Here is a 21,697-nt window from a genome sequence, read left to right as displayed (position 1 = left end):
GGGTTTAAATGTCTGTTTTCTTTTTTCTGACATGAAATAAGATGAGTCAGCCTCGTTCCTCTTGAAGAGATCAGTTTCAGAGATGCGTTTCCAACCCGGGACCCTGTGTCACCGCTCCAGATGTTCGTTTACGCAGCAACCCCGATAGGAGCTGGTGAACCAGCATCCCACAGCTCGGTCCGTGATTGTTCTGGTTCTCTTCAGCAAATTTCTCTCATTGCTGATAAGCAAACTGCAGTCTTAAGGCTGTACTTTTTCCACACATTATCTGTTTAATCATTTTTATTTGCATTATCTTTTTTAGCAACATTTGTGCCACATCTGGAAACTGCAGTATTGACATACTGAGCACATCGCAGTTTTCCTGGTGGGATCTTTCCAGACTAAAATAACGCCATACTGGGGATATGAATGCTAGCGCTTGATGGCTAGCGCACGCTAACAGATCACAAGCTGCTGCTTCAAACAACAAAGTTGCAAAGCATCATTGTGTAACTTCCTGTGTTGGCTTTCAGATCCACAGAGAACATAAGAGATTCTGTTTTACCAAAAGAAAAAAAAACGACATGATATTGGACGGAGCACAGTAGTAAATACTCCACTAAACGCTCCATTTTCAGCAGAAATGGTGATTATTTCTGATATTCGCATCGAATCAGAACAACTCTAGTTACTACTACATATAAACTCATTTTTAAAGCGTGCTCTTTCCCTCAACCTTTCTTAATGCACTCTCGGAAACAGCACTAAAACTACAGGAGTTAAGACTAGCTTTTCTCTTTTTGCTCAGCGTCGTGCAGAAAAGGCTGCCGTCACAATAGCGCCATTCACACAGCCACTTCATTCTGCCCCCAACCCTTTGTTTGCCCAACTGTGAGGTAGACAAAGAGGCGAAACCGCATGTCATATCGTTCGAAATGTGATGATCAACCCGTCAACTGCTTCTAGATGTTCCAAGACCAGAACCAAAACATGAAGGTGGTCAAGCGTTTGCTGCAGCTGCCCCCAAGTTGTACGACAGTTTAGCCGTGTACATACAAACGCTGTGTCTAAAACATGGAGGTTTCCTGAAAACTCTCCCTGTAGGGTCATTCATGATAACAGACACACATGTCAGTGATTTGAGGTCCTCTAAAGCCTTCCTGGACCAACTAATGCAGACCCGCCTATTGCTGCTTGCCGTGGACCATGAAGATGAGAAAAGGAACCGCCTTAAGATCGCTGAACGCCTGAATACTGGTGATATAGCTCTGGGCAATACGACCTACGATCAATATCAGGATTAAGAGAACATGTAAATGTACTTTATTTATATAGCCCTTTACAGCCACCTCTAGGGGAGCCAAAGTGCTTTACAGAATAAAACATACAGAAACATGTCACCTCATTTATGATCTTAGTGTGACAATTTTACCTTTGTGTTATTGTTTCTATTTTTTTGCCCATGTTTCATCTTTTGGTCACAGGACTTTGTTTTGATCAATACATCCTTCATCTTTGAAGGTTGTGTTTGTTCTGCAGTATTTTAATTTCACTTGTTTGTTCATTATTCGAAGGCCTCCAAATTACATCAGCTTTAAGGGGGAAAAAAAGCCCAAATACGTCCAAACAATGCAGTTTTCTTGGGTACGAGCTGTTGAAGTTTCTCCGTTCTCTGTATTTGTGACTTGACGAAGGGAGATATGCAGCAGCACGTTTTTAAGGGAACATGAACACACACAAGTAAACACACAAGTAAAGAAAGTAATAGAGTTCAAAACAAACAATTAACCTGGGTAAGATTACCACAGTTACAGGTTCTGAGTGGTGGTTTTAATGCATTTTTGATCCAATTGAATTTTTGATTAAAGCCCTACTAGGAGAGGCTAGACAGGGTTCATTAGGATTAGTGTGGCGGAACCAGGAGACTGAATTCTTCTATAAATCAGCATGAAAGTGGCTAATGCATCAGCCAACAGCTAACCATCACATATAAACACACCAAACCACCCCAAAAGAAGAAACTCAGGGTTTGTATGCAGCAGATATTCCCGTACCAGATTAAAGACTGTAAATGCACACCACTACTGCATCATGGGAGAACCTGGCTAACCATCAATCAATGCCAACTTGGAGGTTAAAAGAGCACCCTAAAGAATCATCCTCGTAACCAGGCCTGCGCGTAGCGAGCAGACGGCGGGTGATACTCACCGACTCGTCCAGGGCAAAGCGAAGGCAGCCATGTTCGTACAACACAAAGAATCTCCGTTGCCATTTCTGCGCGGAGAGAAAAGTACATGTTAAAAACAGTCTGATTCTACAGTAAATTGGTTTAAAAAATACCGATTGTTCGGTAACCGAAATTGTTCGGCCGAAAATGGCAAAAAAACACTTTCGGTGTTCGGTGGAATAAGTGGGGGAAAAAACCGAACAATTAATAACGGCGTTGTAAAATAAGGAAATAGACTGGCCGCTCCGTCCCGTAACGTTGCGCACTACATAAATCGTTGGCCAACCAAAAACTAACCCCATAAGAATTTTACCTAACATTCACCAGGAGGTGGAACCAAAACAACATAATGCTGGGAAATTAAAAAATTTTCATTTTTTTATGTTCAATAAACATTTTCTACCTTGTAATTTTGTAAAAGATTTTTTTCTTTGAAAAGCATGCCTAAATCAAATGTATTTGATTTATGCAATGGTGAAAAAATTGGCAAAATAAATGAAAAACTGCTGAAGAACCATGTTCGGTATTGTTCGGTATTCGGCCAAGTGTTTATTATTATTTTCGGTTTCGGCCACAAATTTTCATTTCGGTGCATCACTATTAAAAAATACACAAAAGTATACCTTTGCTAAAGCAAAAACAGGCTGCACTATATGGGGGATGTATCTGTGCCTGTAAACCTATTTCAATTGAATAAACACCCCGGCCTAAAGCACATGCTCTTACCCGGGATCTCTGCATTGGATTGTCAAAGTCAGTTCCCTCGGGGGCCAAGCACAGCCATCCACCATAAATAGGTTTAGCCTGTAAAGAGAAAGAGGGGAGGGGGAAAAAAACAGCAATTTAGGTAATCATTAAAACTGGAGGAGAGTGCGAGCGGAGGGGGAGGGGACGGGGAGACAGACGGAGAAGCTTGTTGACTTTAATTGAAAGAAGCCTTTTGGGATCCAGATGTTCCCCTGTTCCTGCCCTGCATTTTGCAGTCATACTCAACCAGTTTGCGAGCCTCATGGTGTAATCAACTCTATGTGATAACACGCTAGCAAACAGATGAGAACAGTGACTGACTGTGTGGCGTCAGGCTGAGAGAAAAAAACCCAACAAGGGTTTAACTTCTTGGCTTATTTGACAACTATTTACTTTGGTGCAAAAGCTCCAGCAGAAACATGGAAACATATCAGGCTTTTTAAAACAACCCTCTTATAACAATGAGCATTCCTTTCTTAACTGTTAACCACAAGCAAGCAGCTCTTATATTAGCTGCCCGCCACTTCCACAACCCTCCCCGAGTCTCTGCTGGAACCTAAACGAATCCAATAATTCGTCTGCCGCTCTAATACTTGCCCCGTCATTGCTCCGTGTCACTGCATGCCTGCAATAAATCTATACATGCCTGGTTGAACCTGCATGGACGTGTCTACGAAAGGTAGTTTTGATGGGATGAACCCATTAAAAAGGTTCAGCATACTGAGAAGCTCATAAATCAAATCGGTTAAGGAAACGGACAAAAGGATGATAAATGGCGCGACTCGTGCCCTGATGTCATGCAGCCAGAGGAGGGAGATGACCAGTCGGGGAACGGGGGAGACGAGAAAGAGCAGCCGGTTCAGGAAGGAGAAGCAACGGCACATAAACTCCTCCGCGGACGGGGTTGTGAAATCTCAGCAACACCCTCCCAACCTGGAGGTGTGCTTCCTAGAGAGCCTGCTGGCTTAGGTCACTGGATGAGTGTGAACGCCAGTCCAAGATTATGATTATCAATCTTTTTCAATCTTTATATCTTGTAAATGTGCAGCTCTTTGCTCCTGGCCAAGAACTCATACCTGAATTAAAAATTAAAAAATAAAATCTCTCCTTACAGAGTCAAATCAGCTGTACAAGTCTTCCTGTCCTGTAAGGTTGTCTCCTCTCCAAAACTTAGTATAAGGAGGAAAACAAAACATGCATTCGGTCAAGTCCACCAAAGTGAAGGGCAGTAAAAATTTTAAATCTGGCAACAATTTTGTGACATTCTGGCATTTTATTTGCCTGGTTTGGCGACAGAGGACTGGTTCTCGGCTGTCTGATAACCAACCACATCCATTACAGCTGGAGCTGCTGTCTGCCTGGTGCTTTGTGTTATTAATCTTATTTAATATTAAAATTTAAAAGCAAAGTTTAAAATTGAAGACTTTACAGCGAGTGCTATACCTTCAACTTGACAGGACTGAACCGACCAGGTCAGAGCCGAGTGGCTGCTATGAAGATGTAGCTTATTTTTAGATGTTTGAGGATGTTTATGATCTGTGGTTCAAATAGGAACCCAACCAATAACCCAACCATGAACCCAACCGTTGACTTAAAAGGAAACGTGTGATTTATTTTGAATCAATTACATGTTTGCCGTAGCTGGGAACCCTGCAGCGGAACTAGAGTTGTTCCAATACCAATAACAGAAAGGCATATGCTGCTGAAAATAAGGGTCTCTGCGATGTTTCCATCTTGATGGTTAAGTTTGGAGAGGTCCCCATCAGGCCACAGTGGCCTACACCGTCGGGTTCACACCAATGCCACTGCTACGGTGTAGCTTTGACACAGAAGTATAAACACGGCTTTAATAATGGATTAGATTTATATCACGCTATTCTAGACACTCAAAGCACTCACAATGCTCACATTATTCATCCACTTCCCATTCACACTCGGTGATGTTAGACTACATGAGTAGCCACAGCTGGCCTGGGGCAGACTGATGGAAACGTGGCAACTAATTCGGGCCAACAGCCTCTCTGACCACCACATTCACACACCAGCGATGCCCTCACTGGGCTTAAAAAGGTATCAGAGCATTAGCATTATCTCTGCAACATGGTGTTGTTTTAAGGGGAAACCCGACAGACTCATTATGATGATTGCTGTCATATTGGTAAACGTTGCTGTTGCTTAGGGCTGGGCGATATATCGAGATTTTAATATATATCGATATATTTTCAAACGCGATATGGTACGAGACAATATCGTTTATATCGATTATTAAAAAAAAAAAAAAAAAAAAAAATTTTTTTTTTTTACGATTTTGATATACCGTAGCTTATTTTGTGACAAATTGACTTGAATGTTTTATTTGAGATTTGCACAAATGTTTTGTTATTTGCACAACTGTCAACCTCAGTGGAAAAGTCTGCCTGTTACGGTCTACATTGTATTAATTGCACAGTGTATTTTAATTTAATTGTTATGCAGGAAAGGGATATTTGTTTTATTTTATTCAAGAAGCATTTTTATTCTATATATGCAGGCAGTTTATTTTTATTTCATTTGTTTTATACATTTTGATATTGTGCAGACCTCTGTTAATAAAGGAACCTGTGTGACATTTGGCACGAGGCTTTGACTTAAAACTGATTTTTTAAGGGTTTGCCTTAAAGATGCTATGCTATAATGCTTTGGGGGAAACCCCAATTAAGGCACAGAAAAAATACCGAGATATATATCGAGTATCGCCATTCAGCTAGAAAATATCGAGATATGACTTTTGGTCCATATCGCCCAGCCCTACTGTTGCTCAACATTTATCAGCTCCAACTCACAAAAAACATGTTTCATTTGCTCCACCGCCTTGTTTGAACTACATAAATGAACTAAATAAAAGGAAGCAACACTGCAAACTACATGCTAGTATAGATTATTATAATTCATGAGATCCAATAGGATGATAAGCTCTTTAGTGACAAAGGTGGTCAAATATTTAAAACTTCTAAGATGGGGAAATTCCTCAAAGCGTTAACAATGGTACCTGAAAAGACTATCGGAGTGGAAAACACCCAACAAAGCCAAACCTGTGGTATTTCAAACAGAAACTCGATTCAGTCTAGCCAGGGTGCTGTTTTCACTGTCCAAACTTACGAGTGACAAAAACAAACGCAGCTGGGAGTGACACCCGGGGAGCCCAGCGGAAGTCATCCCATTATCACAGAAGTGATCCTCCAAACAAAAGGCCCTCACTGGAAAACTGCATTAGCCGGGGCAGAACCGCGGACAACCTGCGGCCCATCAGGCTGCGGTCAGTAGCTGCATTAAAGCGTTTGGGTGAAGTTGTCAGTGAAAACACAGGGCTGCCGAGCAGCAGCCTCAGGAAAACTATACTGATTTCCTGACCCCACACTTCCTGTTTCCAGCTGTGACTTCTGCTCCCACTCCTCAAGTCTCATCTTATCCAAGCTCGGCTTACTCCCCCTCTCCCACGTTAGTGTAAACCCCAGCCATTCTGCATCCTCTATCGCCGTCCTGCCACCAACCCCCCTCTCCTGGACTGTGTGACACCACCGTGTCTTGTCGGCCATCTTAATCAGTTTCCTCTTCAATACAGAGAATTAGTCTGGTTATGTGGACTGGACTTTTACTTTCAGTCTCAACAGAAACAGAAGAAACGGCCTCTGGACATCATTGGACTTCTTTGACGGATCCATTCCACCCACTTTCTAGACTTTGTGCCGTTTCCTCCAGGCTGCTGATAGTCTGCCGAGATGCCGGACCAACAGACTAAAGAAGTAATTTATCAATGTTGCTTTCGACCTCATAAAAGGTGCGTTTCCACTAGCAGAGCTCAGGGTGAATCTGCCAGACAGGAACCTCTAACCTCTGACCGTCACTAACCTCAGCCCCTTCAGCCGGTGTGTCTCCATGACACTGTAGCGCCAAACAGGAACCTTTGGCTGAAAAAAATAGAGCAGCGGACCACTAGGTGGCGCTAATGAACTTTTTTGCTCTTCGCAAATAGCATTAAGGGAGATGAAAAAGAAGAATGCAGCAAAATAATAAAGAAGAAACACGTAAACAACAGATGTTACTTAGGCCTGGGCGATAAACCAAAAATGTACCGTTACCAACATTCACTGCGATGACCGACGTCAATTTTCCCATTTCGGGAAATTCAATGTTTGATCAAAACAAGATAAGAAACATCTTTTTGTCTGTGGGCTGATAGGCTAGTTTCATTCCCCTTTAAGACAGCGTGTCTTTAATCACCTGACTCCACCCATCCAGTCTGAACGAGAAGGGAAACCCAAGAAAATGGCTGATGGTTCAAACGAAAGAAGCGGCTGACATAACAGGGCTGTTTAGTGTGAGCTGTTCGTGAAGCAGTCGTGAACTTTCAGCGCTCTTTTCTTCGTGTATGTGTGATTTTTTTTTGTTTTGGTTTTTTGCACAATAGTTGTCCTTATCTCTTTGATTCACTGTGACCGGAAAAGTCGGATAAAACATTCAGGAAAAGATCGCCACCCCCTAGCGGTCGCGGGGGCATTGCACCGCTGCAAAATGGAGTGTTGGAGAAGTCTGGAGGGTTCACGACGGCGTCACGGTGACGGCGTGTGCTCTGCATTGGTGTAACGCAGAACCATAATCCAGCCTTAAGGGTGAGGCGCAAGCGGCCCGGCTCCGAAAAATCTACCTGGAACGCCCGCTAGTGGAAGTCATTGTTTTGTGCTCGAGTGACACCAAGAGCCAGAACCAAATTCCTCACATTTGTGAACATGCGTCGCCATTAAAGCCGATTCTGATTTTTCTGCTAGCTGTGATATAAATTACCGCCCTAGACATAATAAAAAAACACTTAAAACCCAGCTGAAATGGTTTGGTTTGTTTTGTACCTGTGGCTGTCAAAGGGAGGGGTACTGGACCAACAGAAGGACTGCTTAGAGAAACAAAATCGTCTTCTAAAGTACCCAGTCTGTGATAAAAGAATTCATTCAGGTTCCAGAAACAGCTCCCTCCAGCCCAGCTCTCAGTCTAGTACAGTTTACTCAACAGGCTGTTTACGTTGGATACCTGTCCTCCGGGCACTCGGCCCTTTTCTCTTTGCATAACACTTCAATGTGGGCTGTTGGCTCCAAAGCCGAATCTCCTGTTCCCTTTAAGCTCTGATTAACGCACATTTAATTTAGAACTCAAATTCAATTAGCTAAATCGCCTATTCATGGCCTTTTAACCGCATTAGACAGTTTTACTGGAGCTTTCTTTCTACTGGGTTATTGAGTTTATCTCCCCAGTCAGCTCATATTGGTTTCTGAACACTGGAAACATTTTACAAATCCCAAACCTTACTTCAGACCCGTTGAGCAAGGCTGAGGAGTTTAACATTGATTTTTGTGCGTTAGATAATGCCGGTCAGTAATGGCGTGGTAGCCCTAACTGGCCTGAAATCTCTCACAAAACCTGCTTGTGCAAATGAGTTCCCTGCAGACTGTTTGGATAGCTGACAGACTGGAGCCACTTTCAAAAGCCTATGGGTGACTGGGACAACAGTGATGAGCGACGACGGACAACCCGGGACGTAAGCCTCTCTGGGTCCAAGTGGCATCGTGCGGGGCGTGGGAGAGAGAGTGTGGGTTAGGTCAAGGGGAGATTAGAGGAAGTAATGTGTGAAACCTCTATCCAGGACTACGGGATCCGAAGGGTTAACCTGCACTAGACCGGTGTGCCAAAAATGATACACACTTTTGAAAAAGAGATCAAGTGTGCACCCCCACACATTCACAGGGGAGAGGAGGATGCTGACGTCGCCGTTTGGTTCTTTTGCTGCATTCAAGGGCCCATCTGGGTCTCATCTGGGATCAATTACAGGATACAACACAGACTAAACTAATGGTCTGAGCGAGAGAAAGACTAAAAAAAAAAAAAAAAAAGAATGCCTACAATGTGGTCACAGCTGAATGGCGCTTCAATTAATCTTTGCTCAACTCATCTTTGTTCACCGTTCAGGTCCCCATTAGCCTCCAAATAGTGATCGCTAACATTTAATTTGGGGAAAACCCATTTAAGAGCACCATCTAACTGGGATAAAACAGATTACGGCAGCACCATCAGTCAAACTGCCAGGCAAAACTAGAAAAATCCTGTGTGATTTTCTTACGTAGACATGCTTTTAGTAAATTATGATTTTTGCCATTTGTGTCTATATGGGTCTGCAATATACATCTGATTTACTATTCCTGTATTCACATTTGGGATCTTATATTACTTTTTCCAGTCCTAATTTTTGTCTGTTGCAGACATTGGATATTATATATTGACCAATCCCTGATTGGCCCCATTATCTGCTGTCTGGACAACATATTTTGAGAATATTGGTCCCAATATTTGACATCAATGTCAAATTGGTTCATTCTAGGGACGCCCCGATACCATTTTTTTCACACCGAGTAAGAGTACGAGTATTTTAATTTGTGTACTTGCCGATACAGAGTACCGATATGATACTTCTACCACAAAAATAACTAGCAATGCAATGAAAAATGCAATGAATTGGAAGACAGGTTTTATTTGCAACAGATAAATTCAACAAAAATAAATAAAATGAGTAGAATAACTATTTTAAACAAAACTCAGCCGGCTGGACTTTCCTCCGCGGCCCCGCTCGCGCTGGGAGTGCGCAGCCCACCGGCCATGCGCCGCACCGACAGCCCGCTGAGTCCCAACACGGCCCGTGGGTTGTCTCTTGCCATTATCTGTCGATTTTGCAGAACCTGAGCTAATGTTGGCTGTTGTGGTCTTGCAGTAGCATTAGCAAACTCTGTATACTCAGCTTTATAATGCGCCTTGAGATGTTTTATCAAGTTGCTGGTATTAAACAACATATTCTCCTTTCCTCCTCTTGACACCTTAGCAGCACGTAGCTTGCAGTCTGCCTTGCTTCTGTCGTCGTCCCTTATTTTGAAATATGTCCACACTGCTGACATCCTGCTGGCAATAATTTTTGGCGAGTACGAGTATATGAGAGCAGTATCGGCCCCGATACCGATATCGGGGCATCCCTAGTTCATTCCTAATTTTAATTATTATAATATATCATAATCGCCCTGAACAATATGTGAACGTCTCCGTTACTGTTTTTACCGTGCAATACTCCCGGACTATCTGTGCAATATTCCACTACATGTGTAACTATATACTATCATCTGTAAATAGAATCTCAGGTCTTCACTATTCAATGCACCTTAACCTTTTTTATATTATTTATATTTCTTATCTTTCTTATTGTTTGCAGTATCGTTTCTTATTTGTCTTGCACTGGAGAGGTGATGCTGCTTTCAATCTCACTGTACCAGGTACATTGACAATAAAGTATTCTATTCTTCTATTCTATTATTGGACTTGATTGTGAAGCACTTTGTGGTTTTTATCTGTGAAAATGGGGGCAACTTTTGGAGTTTTATCTATGAAATGTGCTTTATTAATAAAGTTTGAATTACTTTAAAAATGTACTCTGCAGTGATAGCCCTCCAGACCAAGTACAAGCAGCACATCACAAGACATTTCATGAGTTGGCCCCTGGCTTGAAGTGTAAAGTGGCTTGGCCAGTTATATCTACTCACTTTTGTCTTTTCCACAAGTACAGAATATATCCAACCAGTCAAGGGATTTGGGGACAGGGACAAGCTTTACACAATACACTGCATACAGGAACTGAAGGACTGTAAACTTTTCCTTGGATCAACAGTTTTTTACTGAAAAGCTGACAACAGTCATCCACCAGGGTTGTTGTGGACATCTCTTATTGATACTAGTCTGGTTGATATATTTTGTTTCTCTGATTGGTTACATGCCTATGTGAGGGTGTCAAGGGGCGGTTTCTTCTGTGTCCGCTGGTAATGCCATCGGCAGTTTCAACAAGTCACACTCAGTACGTGCACATGCAGCGATTCAACCTGGTTGGAGATCATTTGCACACATCGTACTGACTTTTAAACTGCATGTGAACACCTTAAGCCAGTCCAGTCAATCTGATCAGACCGGATTCGTCAACCTACTTGGAGCACCTAGATAAGCCAGTCCCAAGCCAGTCGCAACCGCCTTGTTAATGCCATGTGAACGGGGACATAGATATTACAGTCTGCGCATGCTCGAGATTTTCCCCCGGGTGGGGTTTTCCCCCGGGGGAGGGGATTCACCTGGAAGTGAAAGGAGATGACGACGCTGCTCAGTAGCACCCTGGGGTGTCGTTTGACTGCTTCAGGGGTGTCGTCAAAATATTTCCTATTCTGACATTTCATATATAAATACTGTATTTTCGCGACCATACGGGCGCCGTGTGGAAAGGCCTCAGTCTTGTGTCATTTCTGTATTTGAAACACACACGGCGCACCGACCGAAAAGGCACACACACAAGAACACACGCACACAAGGTGCTATTTAAAAATACAGCGGGAGCAAAACTTTGTTTGATTGTAGGCTACTTTATTTCAGTTTTTACATTAATCAAACCCATTAAGTCTCATCCTCTGTTTCTGCATTAAAGAGCTCCGCTAAATCAGCTGTGCCAGTCCGAACTCCTCGCTGTCAGAGTCTCGTTCCGTGCCGTGCGGCGCCTCGGAAATGCACGCTTTTGCAAAAGCTCGCAAATAGTCCCAGCAAACACGTTAGCCCACGGATCAACAATCCATCTGCAAACTGTGGCATAACTGGCCCGGCGTTGCTTCCACTCCTGGAGAAACTATTCTCCCTCTTAGTCATCCGTTGCTCACACGCCGCCTGCAGCCTTAAGGCTGATTTATGGTCTGCGTTAACCAACGCAGACCTTATGGCGTAGGGAACGCGGCGCACTCACCGAACGTTGCGCGTCGCCGCGTACCATACGCCGTAGGCTACGCCGTCGATTTTACGCGGAACCATAAATCTGCCTTTATTCACCCGCCCGAGACTCTCCTTTTATTCTCCCCACCAACCGCCCGTGCGCTCCCTTTGCCAGCTCTCTGGTGATCTCCCTCCAGCAGCTGCCACTTTATTGAGGTTTTTGTAGTGAAATGAGGAGGAATCATAGAGATAACTTCTCATTTCAACTAACTGGATCAGCCGTTCCTCATCCATGATTGTTTCCTACAGCGCTTTTAACGCAGGCGGCAGGAAGAAAATATAAGCAGGTCTACCGTCCGACCAAAGTGGGGAAAAAAACAACAAAATAACGGCGTGAGGTGACGCAATGAAACAGCGAACAGCTGGAGTGAGCGGCGTGTTTGTGGTGTTAAATGCAGCAAACATGTCACATCATTACTGGGATGTGGGGAAAAGCAGAGGACACGAGAAATGATCAAATAGGTACCAGATCTTGTTGGATCCGGCACAAATTAAGCTCAAATAAGATTAAGATAAGATTCTTGTTAGGCTATATCTTATTATTTTATCAGAACCTTCCAGCTCCTTGGCGATCTCCCTCCAGCAGCTGCCACTTTATTGAGGTTCTTGTATTGAAATGACTGTTTCCTACAGCGCTTTCACCTTTTTTTTCCAGTTTTCAACCGGCTTTCAACGCGACCGACAGGAAGAAAATAGAAGCAGGGCGTGCGACAAAAGTCCAGCTCAAAACGGCGCGCCGCGTCGCTCGCAACCAGTATAGACAGTGCAAATAAAACATAAAGCAATGGAACTGTTTTTGACGCTGACGCTCGCTCGCGTCGCATGCAGTGTGGACACGGTGTAAGATTCGCATTTACAGTCAGAGCGATGCAGCGCGGTTTTTAATTATATTTTACTCTGGGGTGTCGTGAGATTTTATTCACTTTTGAAAGGTGTCATGACTGAAAAAAGGTTGAGAAAGGCTGTTTTAGACAGATTATTAATAGGAAAGCAGTGAGAATGCACTTTTTCCTTCCTTGTTGTTGTTAAGCAGAGGTCAACCGGAAGTGGCTCTTTGTTGAAATGGTTACCATGGTTACCTCGGGTACAGCGCCACCTAGCGTCACGGAGTCAGCCATGCTCTGGTTACAGTGGCTTATTCAATCTGATTCAGTCTGTTCTCAGAACAGCATGTGTACTCAGACAAGTTGATCCAATCTTCTGCATGTCATTATCTGATCCGATCTGCAACCAGCTTGAATCGCTGCATGTGTACGTACTGACTGTATTTGTCACAAACACAACTGCCTAACGGTACGTTCACACAGCAGCCTCGTGTTAGCATACGACGGGCCGTGCCTTGGTAATACCATCTTTTTTTTTTTAAACCAAACAAACAAAAAATTAAGTCTATTTTTTGCTTAAAAAAATTTGCTGAGTTTCTTTGTTTTGGGAAATAATCCCCAACTTTTAACAGAAGCAATGGACCCAAATCAACACATGAAACCTACAACTCACTTCAGTCACACATGACATCACTCCATTCAGAGCAAGTGGACCGTGATGCTCCAACGCTGCTGAGTGAGCACAACGTTAACATCTCAAACGCAAAGAACGCTCCCAACACCTCAGCATGTCAGAGATGCATCTCTACACAACAGTGAGTCTGTCACTGTGTCCTCGCGGGTCTACATAAATATCTTATCTGTCTTTGTTCATTTACTGTGTACATTTTCAATCTTAGGAGTGTTTGATTCGATTTTTTCATTTCAATACATTAAGGTAGACTAAATTGGTTTATGTCACCTCTAGTGGGACAACGTGGTATTACAAGGTCTGCCGGACCGTCTCCAGCCTGAGCACAGCAGATCTTTGTTCAACATGGCATCTAAACAGCTGTTCTTTGCAAGTGTCAAATCTTACAGCTTTCATATATAAAAACAAAAACAAAACAAACCCTGGGCTTTAAACTAAATATATAATTACACGTTTATTATTTAATCTCATTTCATCCATCCTTTGATTGTCTACACCCACTTTTTCCAGGGTTCAGGGTCTCTGGGATCTGCTGGAGACTATAAAAAGGTGTCGATGGCAGGGGTACACCCTGGACAGGTCGCCAGCCCATCACAGGGACTACCACTGACACTTATTGTGATTTCAATTCAATATAAAAATTACAATTGAGTGTATTCAGATATTTAAGCACCAAAGCTGTGACAGAAGTTACTTGAAAAATACTTCAAGGACTGATTGCATCACATGCAACGTAGATTCTCTGTATAATTACACCCTGCTGATGACTCCAACCCAAACATACGAGGCTTTTGTGAAGTTACACACCCCCTGATGTAACAAAAATGTCAATATTTAGTAGTAGTTAGTTAATTTTATTTGTATAACACCTTTCACAGACAACGGAATGTCACAAGGTGCTTCACAAAAAAATAAAACATCAATAATAACACAAATAAAACACTACAATAAAAGTAGAAATACAATTTCCTTTTTTTTATCATTTCATTTAAGGACATCAGTTCCCCTGAGATGCAATCAATGTACCTCAATGTACCATTGAAATAAAGTGGGCCAGTGGCGTCAATTCAGTCAAAGCTAAGGTATGGCAAGGTTACGAGTCACAGAACTTAACTAGAGTATCAATCAACACGTCCAGCAAATACTCATCACAGAAGTCTGCTATGGAGCTGATCTGTGTGGTCAGGAAAATTGGAACTTTTTCAAATGCAGTCTCGCTCACTGCAAAAACTCAAAATCTTACCAGGAATATTTGTCTTATTTCTAGTTAAAATGTCTAATTTTTAGTCAAAAAATCTCATTACACTTAAAACAAGAGTCATCACCTGAAAAATAACTTGTTATTTGACCATTTTCATCTGTTTCAAGTAAATTTTCACTTGAAATAAGTAGAAAAATCTGCCAGTGGAACAAGATTTATCTTCTTATTACAAGCAAAAAAATCTTGTCCCACTGGCAGATTTTTCTAGTTATTTTAAGTGAAAATTTACTTGAAACAGGTGAAAATGGTTGTTTTTGAGTCTTGTCTTAAATGTAATGAGATTTTTTTTTAGAAATAAGACAAATATTCTTGTTAAGATTTTGAGTTTTTGCAGTGTATAATAAATAGTGAAATCGATCATGTTGTTCTGATTTGCATTTGTAGTTATTCTATATGTATTAAGTAATAGAATAATCAATACAAATAGACACAGAGTAATTCCATAAATGTATTTAAAAAACAAACATTTACATTTTCCCTTGAAGCCAAAGTGTGGCGGTTGCCATACCTTGCCATACCCAATTGACGCCCCTGAAGTGGGCATCTTAAATCCTCCCAGCCTGATCAGCTGGTCACACAAACCCAAACAGCCTCAGAAACCCAGTGTGTGTGTGCGGAGCTGCTCACCTGGGTCAGGTCCTGGTCGGTCAGCAGATGCAGCTCTCTGGGTTTGAAGCAGTTCTGACATTTACTTTTATTAAAGAAGTTCGCCTGGAATTTCCTGCAGGGGTTTTCTTTCGCGGTAGACATTATATATGAGAACTTAAAGGAAATAAATAAATAAACTTAACGCTGTAACTTGTTTTTCCCCTCCTGTATCAGTGCTGGAGTTGTAATCCCGCACCCCCACCACCCCCCACCTTATCCCAGCTTGGGGAAAGCTCCAGCACTCCGTTGCATGTTCAATTAAAAGATAAGTTTCAGGTAAATGCAGTAAAGCCCGTGTCTGGTCGTCCCTCAGCCCGCTGCCCCCCCGGGCGTGTTACTCCCTGCTTGCAGATGAATAATCAGCCGCCATCAAGCCAGCTGCCCCCTGCCTGGGACACCCTCAGTCCATGGCCCGCCACAAAGGGAAGTTCAGACAAGGTGGGTAATATCCAGTTAGATCAGCAGTGGGGTGGGGGGGTCCAGATCAATAATGTAGGGGAGGGTGAGAGTAAAAACTGCAGAGAAGTTCAGCCCACTGAGCTACATGTAGCCGCGGCGGCTAACACGCACAAACACTGGATCTGGATCTGGATCCCCCCCAAACCTCCTCTCTGGCTCCCACTTTGCTTTTACAGGGAAAAAAGAAAAGTCCCGGAAGATTCTCGACGGTTTCCAGCCTGGTGGAGGGTTAAGGGCGGCTGCAGGAGTGTTTTAGGGGAGAGCTCCACGACCAGCAGCGGTGGTTTATTTTCTTCTTTCCCGAATGGAAGGGGGAGTGGAGAGGGAATGCTGTGGAGATCTCGCGATAACTGCGCGTCAGCGCCGCCCACTGGCGGAGCACGGCAACTGACGCGTTTACGTTCCCAGGATTGATGACACACAGATGGATGTAGGAATAAGTCATCTTGTTTTTTTGTTTTTTTTTTCACAATATGTTTATTGTCATTTTTTAGTTTTTCCAGACATACAACATTTACACATACATTACATAGACACACATACACTTAGCTTGCACCATTTTCAATTGAAATATAAATAATATATTGAATTAACCAATCAGGGAGGAAAAATAAAATAAATTAAATACATTAATTAAACAGAAATTTAAAAAATAAATAAATAAAAAAAATGTAATTATATTTATTTTTTTATTTATTTATTATAAATTTAAAAAAAAGTTATTTTCAGGCAAATCTTGCACTTTCATCTGTGATAATGTTCATATATGGTTCCCAGAGTTCAGCAAAGCCCTTTCGTATCGTTTTCCTTTAGCAATGTACGTTAGTCTTTCCAGTCCGATACAGCCAGAAAGCTCCCTTATCCACACTCTCAATGTAAGGGCATCCATACTCTTCCAACCTAGTGCAACAGCTCTCCTGGCCTGAAGAAGTCCAAAGTCCAGAACTCTATATTGCTTTGATGTTTGTATTGTTTTGTTTTTTTAATCCCTTGTGTTAGAATAATTGAACATAAAGTGATCTCATTTTTTTTTTTAAATCTCTGTTATTTCTTGCGGCTCCCGACAATTTTTGTAGAAGTGGGGGCAAAATGGCTCTTTTGATAATAAAGGTTGCGGACCCCTGACCTAAGTGTTAGAATAATTGAACATAAAGTAATCTCATATTTACTCCAACTGCCTTTACATAAAAACTAAGCTTGTTTGGTGTGTATGTACAACTCAAATTTGAGAATGAGAATATGAGAATCAGAATCAGGTTTATTTGGCCAAGTCAGGTCAGACAAGACTGGGAATTTGACTCCAGTTGTTTCGCTCACTGTACAGTAAATAGACAAATGACAGCTCTTATTAACATATATACAATTTAAAAAAAAGTGAAAAGGGCATTATGAGGTAGACATGTGTATTGAAAGGTGCATTGTTACAGCATATGAGTGTGTTATTATGAGGGTGTTTTTTTTTAAATCCACTATCATCTCCACAGTTCCCAGAATTTATGACACACAGATGGAGGTAGGAATAAGTCATCTTGGTTTTTGTTTTAAATCCTTGTTTTTTTAAATCCTTGTTTTGAATAAGCTAACTCAGGGGTCTGCAACCTGCATGCGGCTCTTCATCCTCATTGGCCTTTGGCCTTGAAAAAAACCCTGAACATAAATAAATGATATTTCATTTTTACTCATGCTATTAGTTTATTTTGTTGGGCAGTTATCATGGAGTTTGAGTTGATGCCATCTAATTTTAAAAGAACAATTTTTAATTTCTATATTTCTATATTTATTTTTAAAGCTGCTAAGCTGCAGCAAATTTTTTTCTTTATATTAAAGTGGGGTAGTTTTTTTTTTTTTTACTTTTACACAAATATAGACTGAAATTGGCCTACAGTTCACAGTTTAATTTATTTCAAAGTACGCCTACAAATGCACACTGCACTTCTGTTGTTATATTTAGGGGTTGTAACAGCTAAAATAAATAAAAGATGAAAACTTTTATCTCTGTTATTTCTTGCGCCTCCTGACAAATTTCTTTTTTGTAGAAGTGGGGGCGAAATGGCTCTTTTGATAATAAAGGTTGCGGACCCTTGAGCTAAGTGTTAGAATAATTGAACATAAATGAATCTCATATTTACTCCAATTATCTTTCCATATAAACTAAGCTTGTTTGGTGTGTCAAATTTGCAGAGTTTGTTTTGTAGAGAGAAGTCAGATAGCGTTACTGCGGATGAAGTCATCAAAGAACTGCTCCCATGGTTGAATATATACCATGGTGTTTCAAGGTCAAGGAGGAACATGCATGTATCAAGTTGAAGATAAGGAGTTGTGTAAACGTGAAGAATTGCAGCTGTGTTTTCCCTCTCCCATATTGTAACTAGGGACATCCTTAAGGAAATAAGAGAGGGGTCAGCAGAATGCGCTTCAGAGCGGTAGGAGATTGTAACTGAACGCATCTCTGTCTGTTCTCCTTGCAAGTAAAGATTTAACCTCTTCTCTTTCTCTCTTTTGTATTATGTTTTTGATGTTGTAGGTTGTTTAAACCTGACACCAAGCTATAAAATGTTTATTAGATATTAAACTAAATGCTGACCTACAAGTTCTGTATTCTGATTTGATTTGAAACGAGAACGGCCAGTCCTGCTGAAGGATTGCTTTGTCACCCTCTGACCACCTCAGTGTCTGCTGTCTACATCTGTTTTTATTGTCATCCCTGTAGTAACCGTTGTGTATGTGCGTCTCCTCTCTCTTTTCCTCATTCTCTCTTTCTGATCTCCCTTTTCCTGCTCTGCCCGGCTGGACTTCAGCAGGAGGGTCCCCCCTTATGATCCAGGTCCTGGTCCAGGTTTCTTCCCTCCTAAAGGGGAGTTTTTCTTGCCACTGTTTGGCTTAAGGTTTTCCTCCCACTTGGGGAGTTTTTACCTGCCAGTGTTGATGTAATAAATGCTCGAGCGTCATGTTCTGGGTCTCTGGAAAGTGCCAGACGCTGTATAAATAAAATTGAATTGAATTGAATTGATTAACTTTAACTTTATTCATTTATACAGCACTGTATCAAGCAAACAGCAACTCCATTTGCTTTATAGAAGGAAACAATATATAGAATACAAAATAGTTCAAAGCAAAAAAAAGAAAAGCTAAAACAATACAAAATAATAATTACAATAAAGCACAATAATAAATATTATAAATGTACACTATAATAGAACATGTAAGATGATTGATTTGCAACATTACATTTCAATAAATTCACCTGAAGTACATCTGATCTGGAAGATTTAATTAAAAGATAATCTTCGAACTCGAGCGAATGTGCATCACGAACTCTGGGAATCACAAGTCGTCTGCAGTTTGGCAGCAAACGACTCTGTTGGGACAGTATGGAACCATGATGAGCATTACAAGTAAGGAGAAGACATTTAAATTCAGACATGGATTTAAGAGAAACCCAATGAAGAGAGGATGAATGCAGCACTTTGGATCGGCTGGAGGCTGAGCATCTCTGCAACATCCTCCATTTCACCTTTGTCCAATCTGGATGTAACAAATGCAGGGAGCAGTTTTTCTGCATCACCCTGAGAGATTTTTAGTAATATTGTGAAGGCTAAAGAAAGCAGACCTAGAGGTTTGATTAGTGAATGGTTAAAAGGTGAAATCCTGATGAAACCAAGGTTCTATATACAGTATCACTGGGTGTCCAAATGAATGCCACAGAGTGACACTCAAGGGATGATAGTCTTTCTGTAAGATACAATCTCTACCTCGTCTGTGTTCAGTAGGAAGAAATCAGCAGTCATCCAGGTCTTAATATCGTTGAGACAAGCTTGTGATCCAATGAGTTTACTGGTCTCGTCTGGCCTCATGGATGAATACACCTGAGTGGAAATTCATGCCATGCTGCTGAGTGATAGCACCCAATGTTGACAGAAGTTTAGAAATACCGACATAAGAGTAAATAATGACCACGTGTAAGAAATCTTTCATTCTAAATGCATAAGTTTAAGTATATATATTTAAAAAAAGCATGTTCTCTTGAACATGACGTGACATGGACCCAGATCTCTGAGGAATGTTTCTGGCACCTTGTTGAACCGATGCCACCAAGAATTACAGCAGTTCTGAGGGCAAAAGGGGGTCCAGGCCGGCACTAGTCGTGCCTGACAAAGTGGGTATTATCCTCTCAGGTTCATGCACGTCTTGTTTCAGTAGCCCATTTCTCACAGTGTGCCTTAGTCTCTCAAGAATTATGAAACCAAACCAGACCTTGTTAATCCGGGCAAGGTCCAAAACGCGTGGCATTGCTGTGTTTTCTTTTCCCAGTTATGTTGGTCTTAGCTGATTTTCTTCTCTTCAGCTAATCCCCCTCTTTTCAACATTTTCTCCCATCTTCTACTACTCTTTCTCTTCTTCTATGATTTGAAGAGTTTCCAGGTGTCTGAGCTACGTGTGACCATTTTCTCAACATTTTCACCTGATTTCAGCAATTTTAGTTGAACAGTTTAAACTCTTATGAATTGATTCAGTTTTTCAAAATGTTTTGTAGTTTTTAAAGTATTAACTGTGGTTTAATCTTTTCTGAATTCGGAATGTGTTTTTATCTATAGAGATGTTCTGGTTCAGTTCAGGTCTGATTTTGTTCCTCTTAGTGTGGTTTTGGTTGTGTTTGGGCAGTTGGTTCATGCTTCTGGTTCTGTCTGAGATGGTTCTGGTTCTGTTTGGGATGGATCTGGTTGTATTTGGGTGGTTTTGTTCCCTTTCTGGGGTGGTAATGGTTGTAATCTGGGTGGATCTGGTTCTGTCTGAGGTGGTTCTGGTTAATGTATGACTTTTCTGCAGGTTCTATAACACAGATCCGTTATTGTTACCGGTTCAGGCGAGAAAATGGTGATAAAGTTGGTGCTGAGTTGTCTAACCTTCAAAATAAAAGTATCTTATGCAGAGTATACATGCTCATTTCACTTTTTTTCCAAGTATAACTAGATAACTACATCAAAAAGACTCAAGTGAACAAAACTTTACTACGATATTTCTTTATGTGGGGTGATTCTGCTTCTGTCTTTGGTGGTACTGGTTCTGTTTGGGAGGGATTTGGTTGTCTTCGGGTGGTTTTAGTTCTTTTCTGGGGTGGTAATGGTTGTAGTCTGGGTGGTTCTGGTTCTTTCTAAGGTGGTTCTGGTTACATTCTGGGCTGGATTCTGATTCTGTCTGAGGTGGTTCTGCTTAATTTATTACTGTTACTGTTACCGGTTGAGGCAAGAAAATTGTGATAAGGATAAAGTTCAAATCTTCAAAATATTTTTTTAAGTGTAAAGTAAAACTACCTCAAAAAGACTAAAGTGAATTAAAATCCCACAAAACAAAACTTAACTACGGCATCTCTTTATGTCTTATAAAATCTACTCAAAACAATGTAGCAAATGAACCTAAGATGTTTCTGTGTGCATTTCTATTTAAAGGAGCCGTCTGTAAGAAATGTCCAAAACTGGTACTGCAGTCACTTTCAAAATATTGTTGAGCGCGTTTACCCTCCCCCTCCTCCCCCCGACCAGAGGTTGCCAGGTAGGCTGCAGAATGCAGCAGGAACGTAGGCTGCCATGGCTGCGATAATTAGAGCCGAGCTGGCAACCCGGAAGCCGAAACACTAATGACTTGGTGATTGGGAGATAGGTGGAGGGTGGAGCTTCAGAAACAATACTGACTTGGTGATTGGGAGATAGGTGGAGGGTGGAGCTTCAGGCCAAAACAAAAAATGACAACATAAACATCAGTTGAGGGCTGCAACTCCTCTTTTTAAACTGGAATATTCTGGCTTGAGTGCTGTTGTCAGTGACATAAGTATTTGAAATGAACATGATTTTTAAATGTCTGTTGACATATCGGGGTCATTTTATGATTCGTTTAATTATTGCTCTTACATACAGCTCCTTTAAAGAACAATTAAATGTGATTTGTATTTTAAGTTTTCCAATAAACTTTGAAATAGCAGTTCAATGATAAAATTT

The 21,697-nt window shown here is 41.4% G+C and overlaps 1 protein-coding gene across 1 annotated transcript in view; it reads right to left on the bottom strand.

Annotated features, from left to right (window-relative positions):
• The window catches only part of mprip (myosin phosphatase Rho interacting protein), a 71,736-nt gene extending 55,721 nt beyond the window's left edge, over nt 1–16,015 (bottom strand). Inside the window, exons 1-3 of the mRNA XM_061708763.1 lie at nt 15,225–16,015; nt 2,936–3,013; nt 2,191–2,256 (exon numbers count right to left, since the gene is read on the bottom strand). Coding sequence (XP_061564747.1) covers nt 2,191–2,256; nt 2,936–3,013; nt 15,225–15,347 — 267 coding nt within the window. The 5' untranslated portion in view covers nt 15,348–16,015. The remainder of the gene's footprint in view (nt 1–2,190; nt 2,257–2,935; nt 3,014–15,224) is intronic.
• Nucleotides 16,016–21,697: the final 5,682 nt, after the last annotated feature.

The sequence above is a fragment of the Cololabis saira genome, chromosome 19, assembly GCF_033807715.1.
Source record: "Cololabis saira isolate AMF1-May2022 chromosome 19, fColSai1.1, whole genome shotgun sequence".
Taxonomy (NCBI): domain Eukaryota; kingdom Metazoa; phylum Chordata; class Actinopteri; order Beloniformes; family Belonidae; genus Cololabis; species Cololabis saira.
This window is presented reverse-complemented; position numbering and strand designations above follow the sequence as displayed.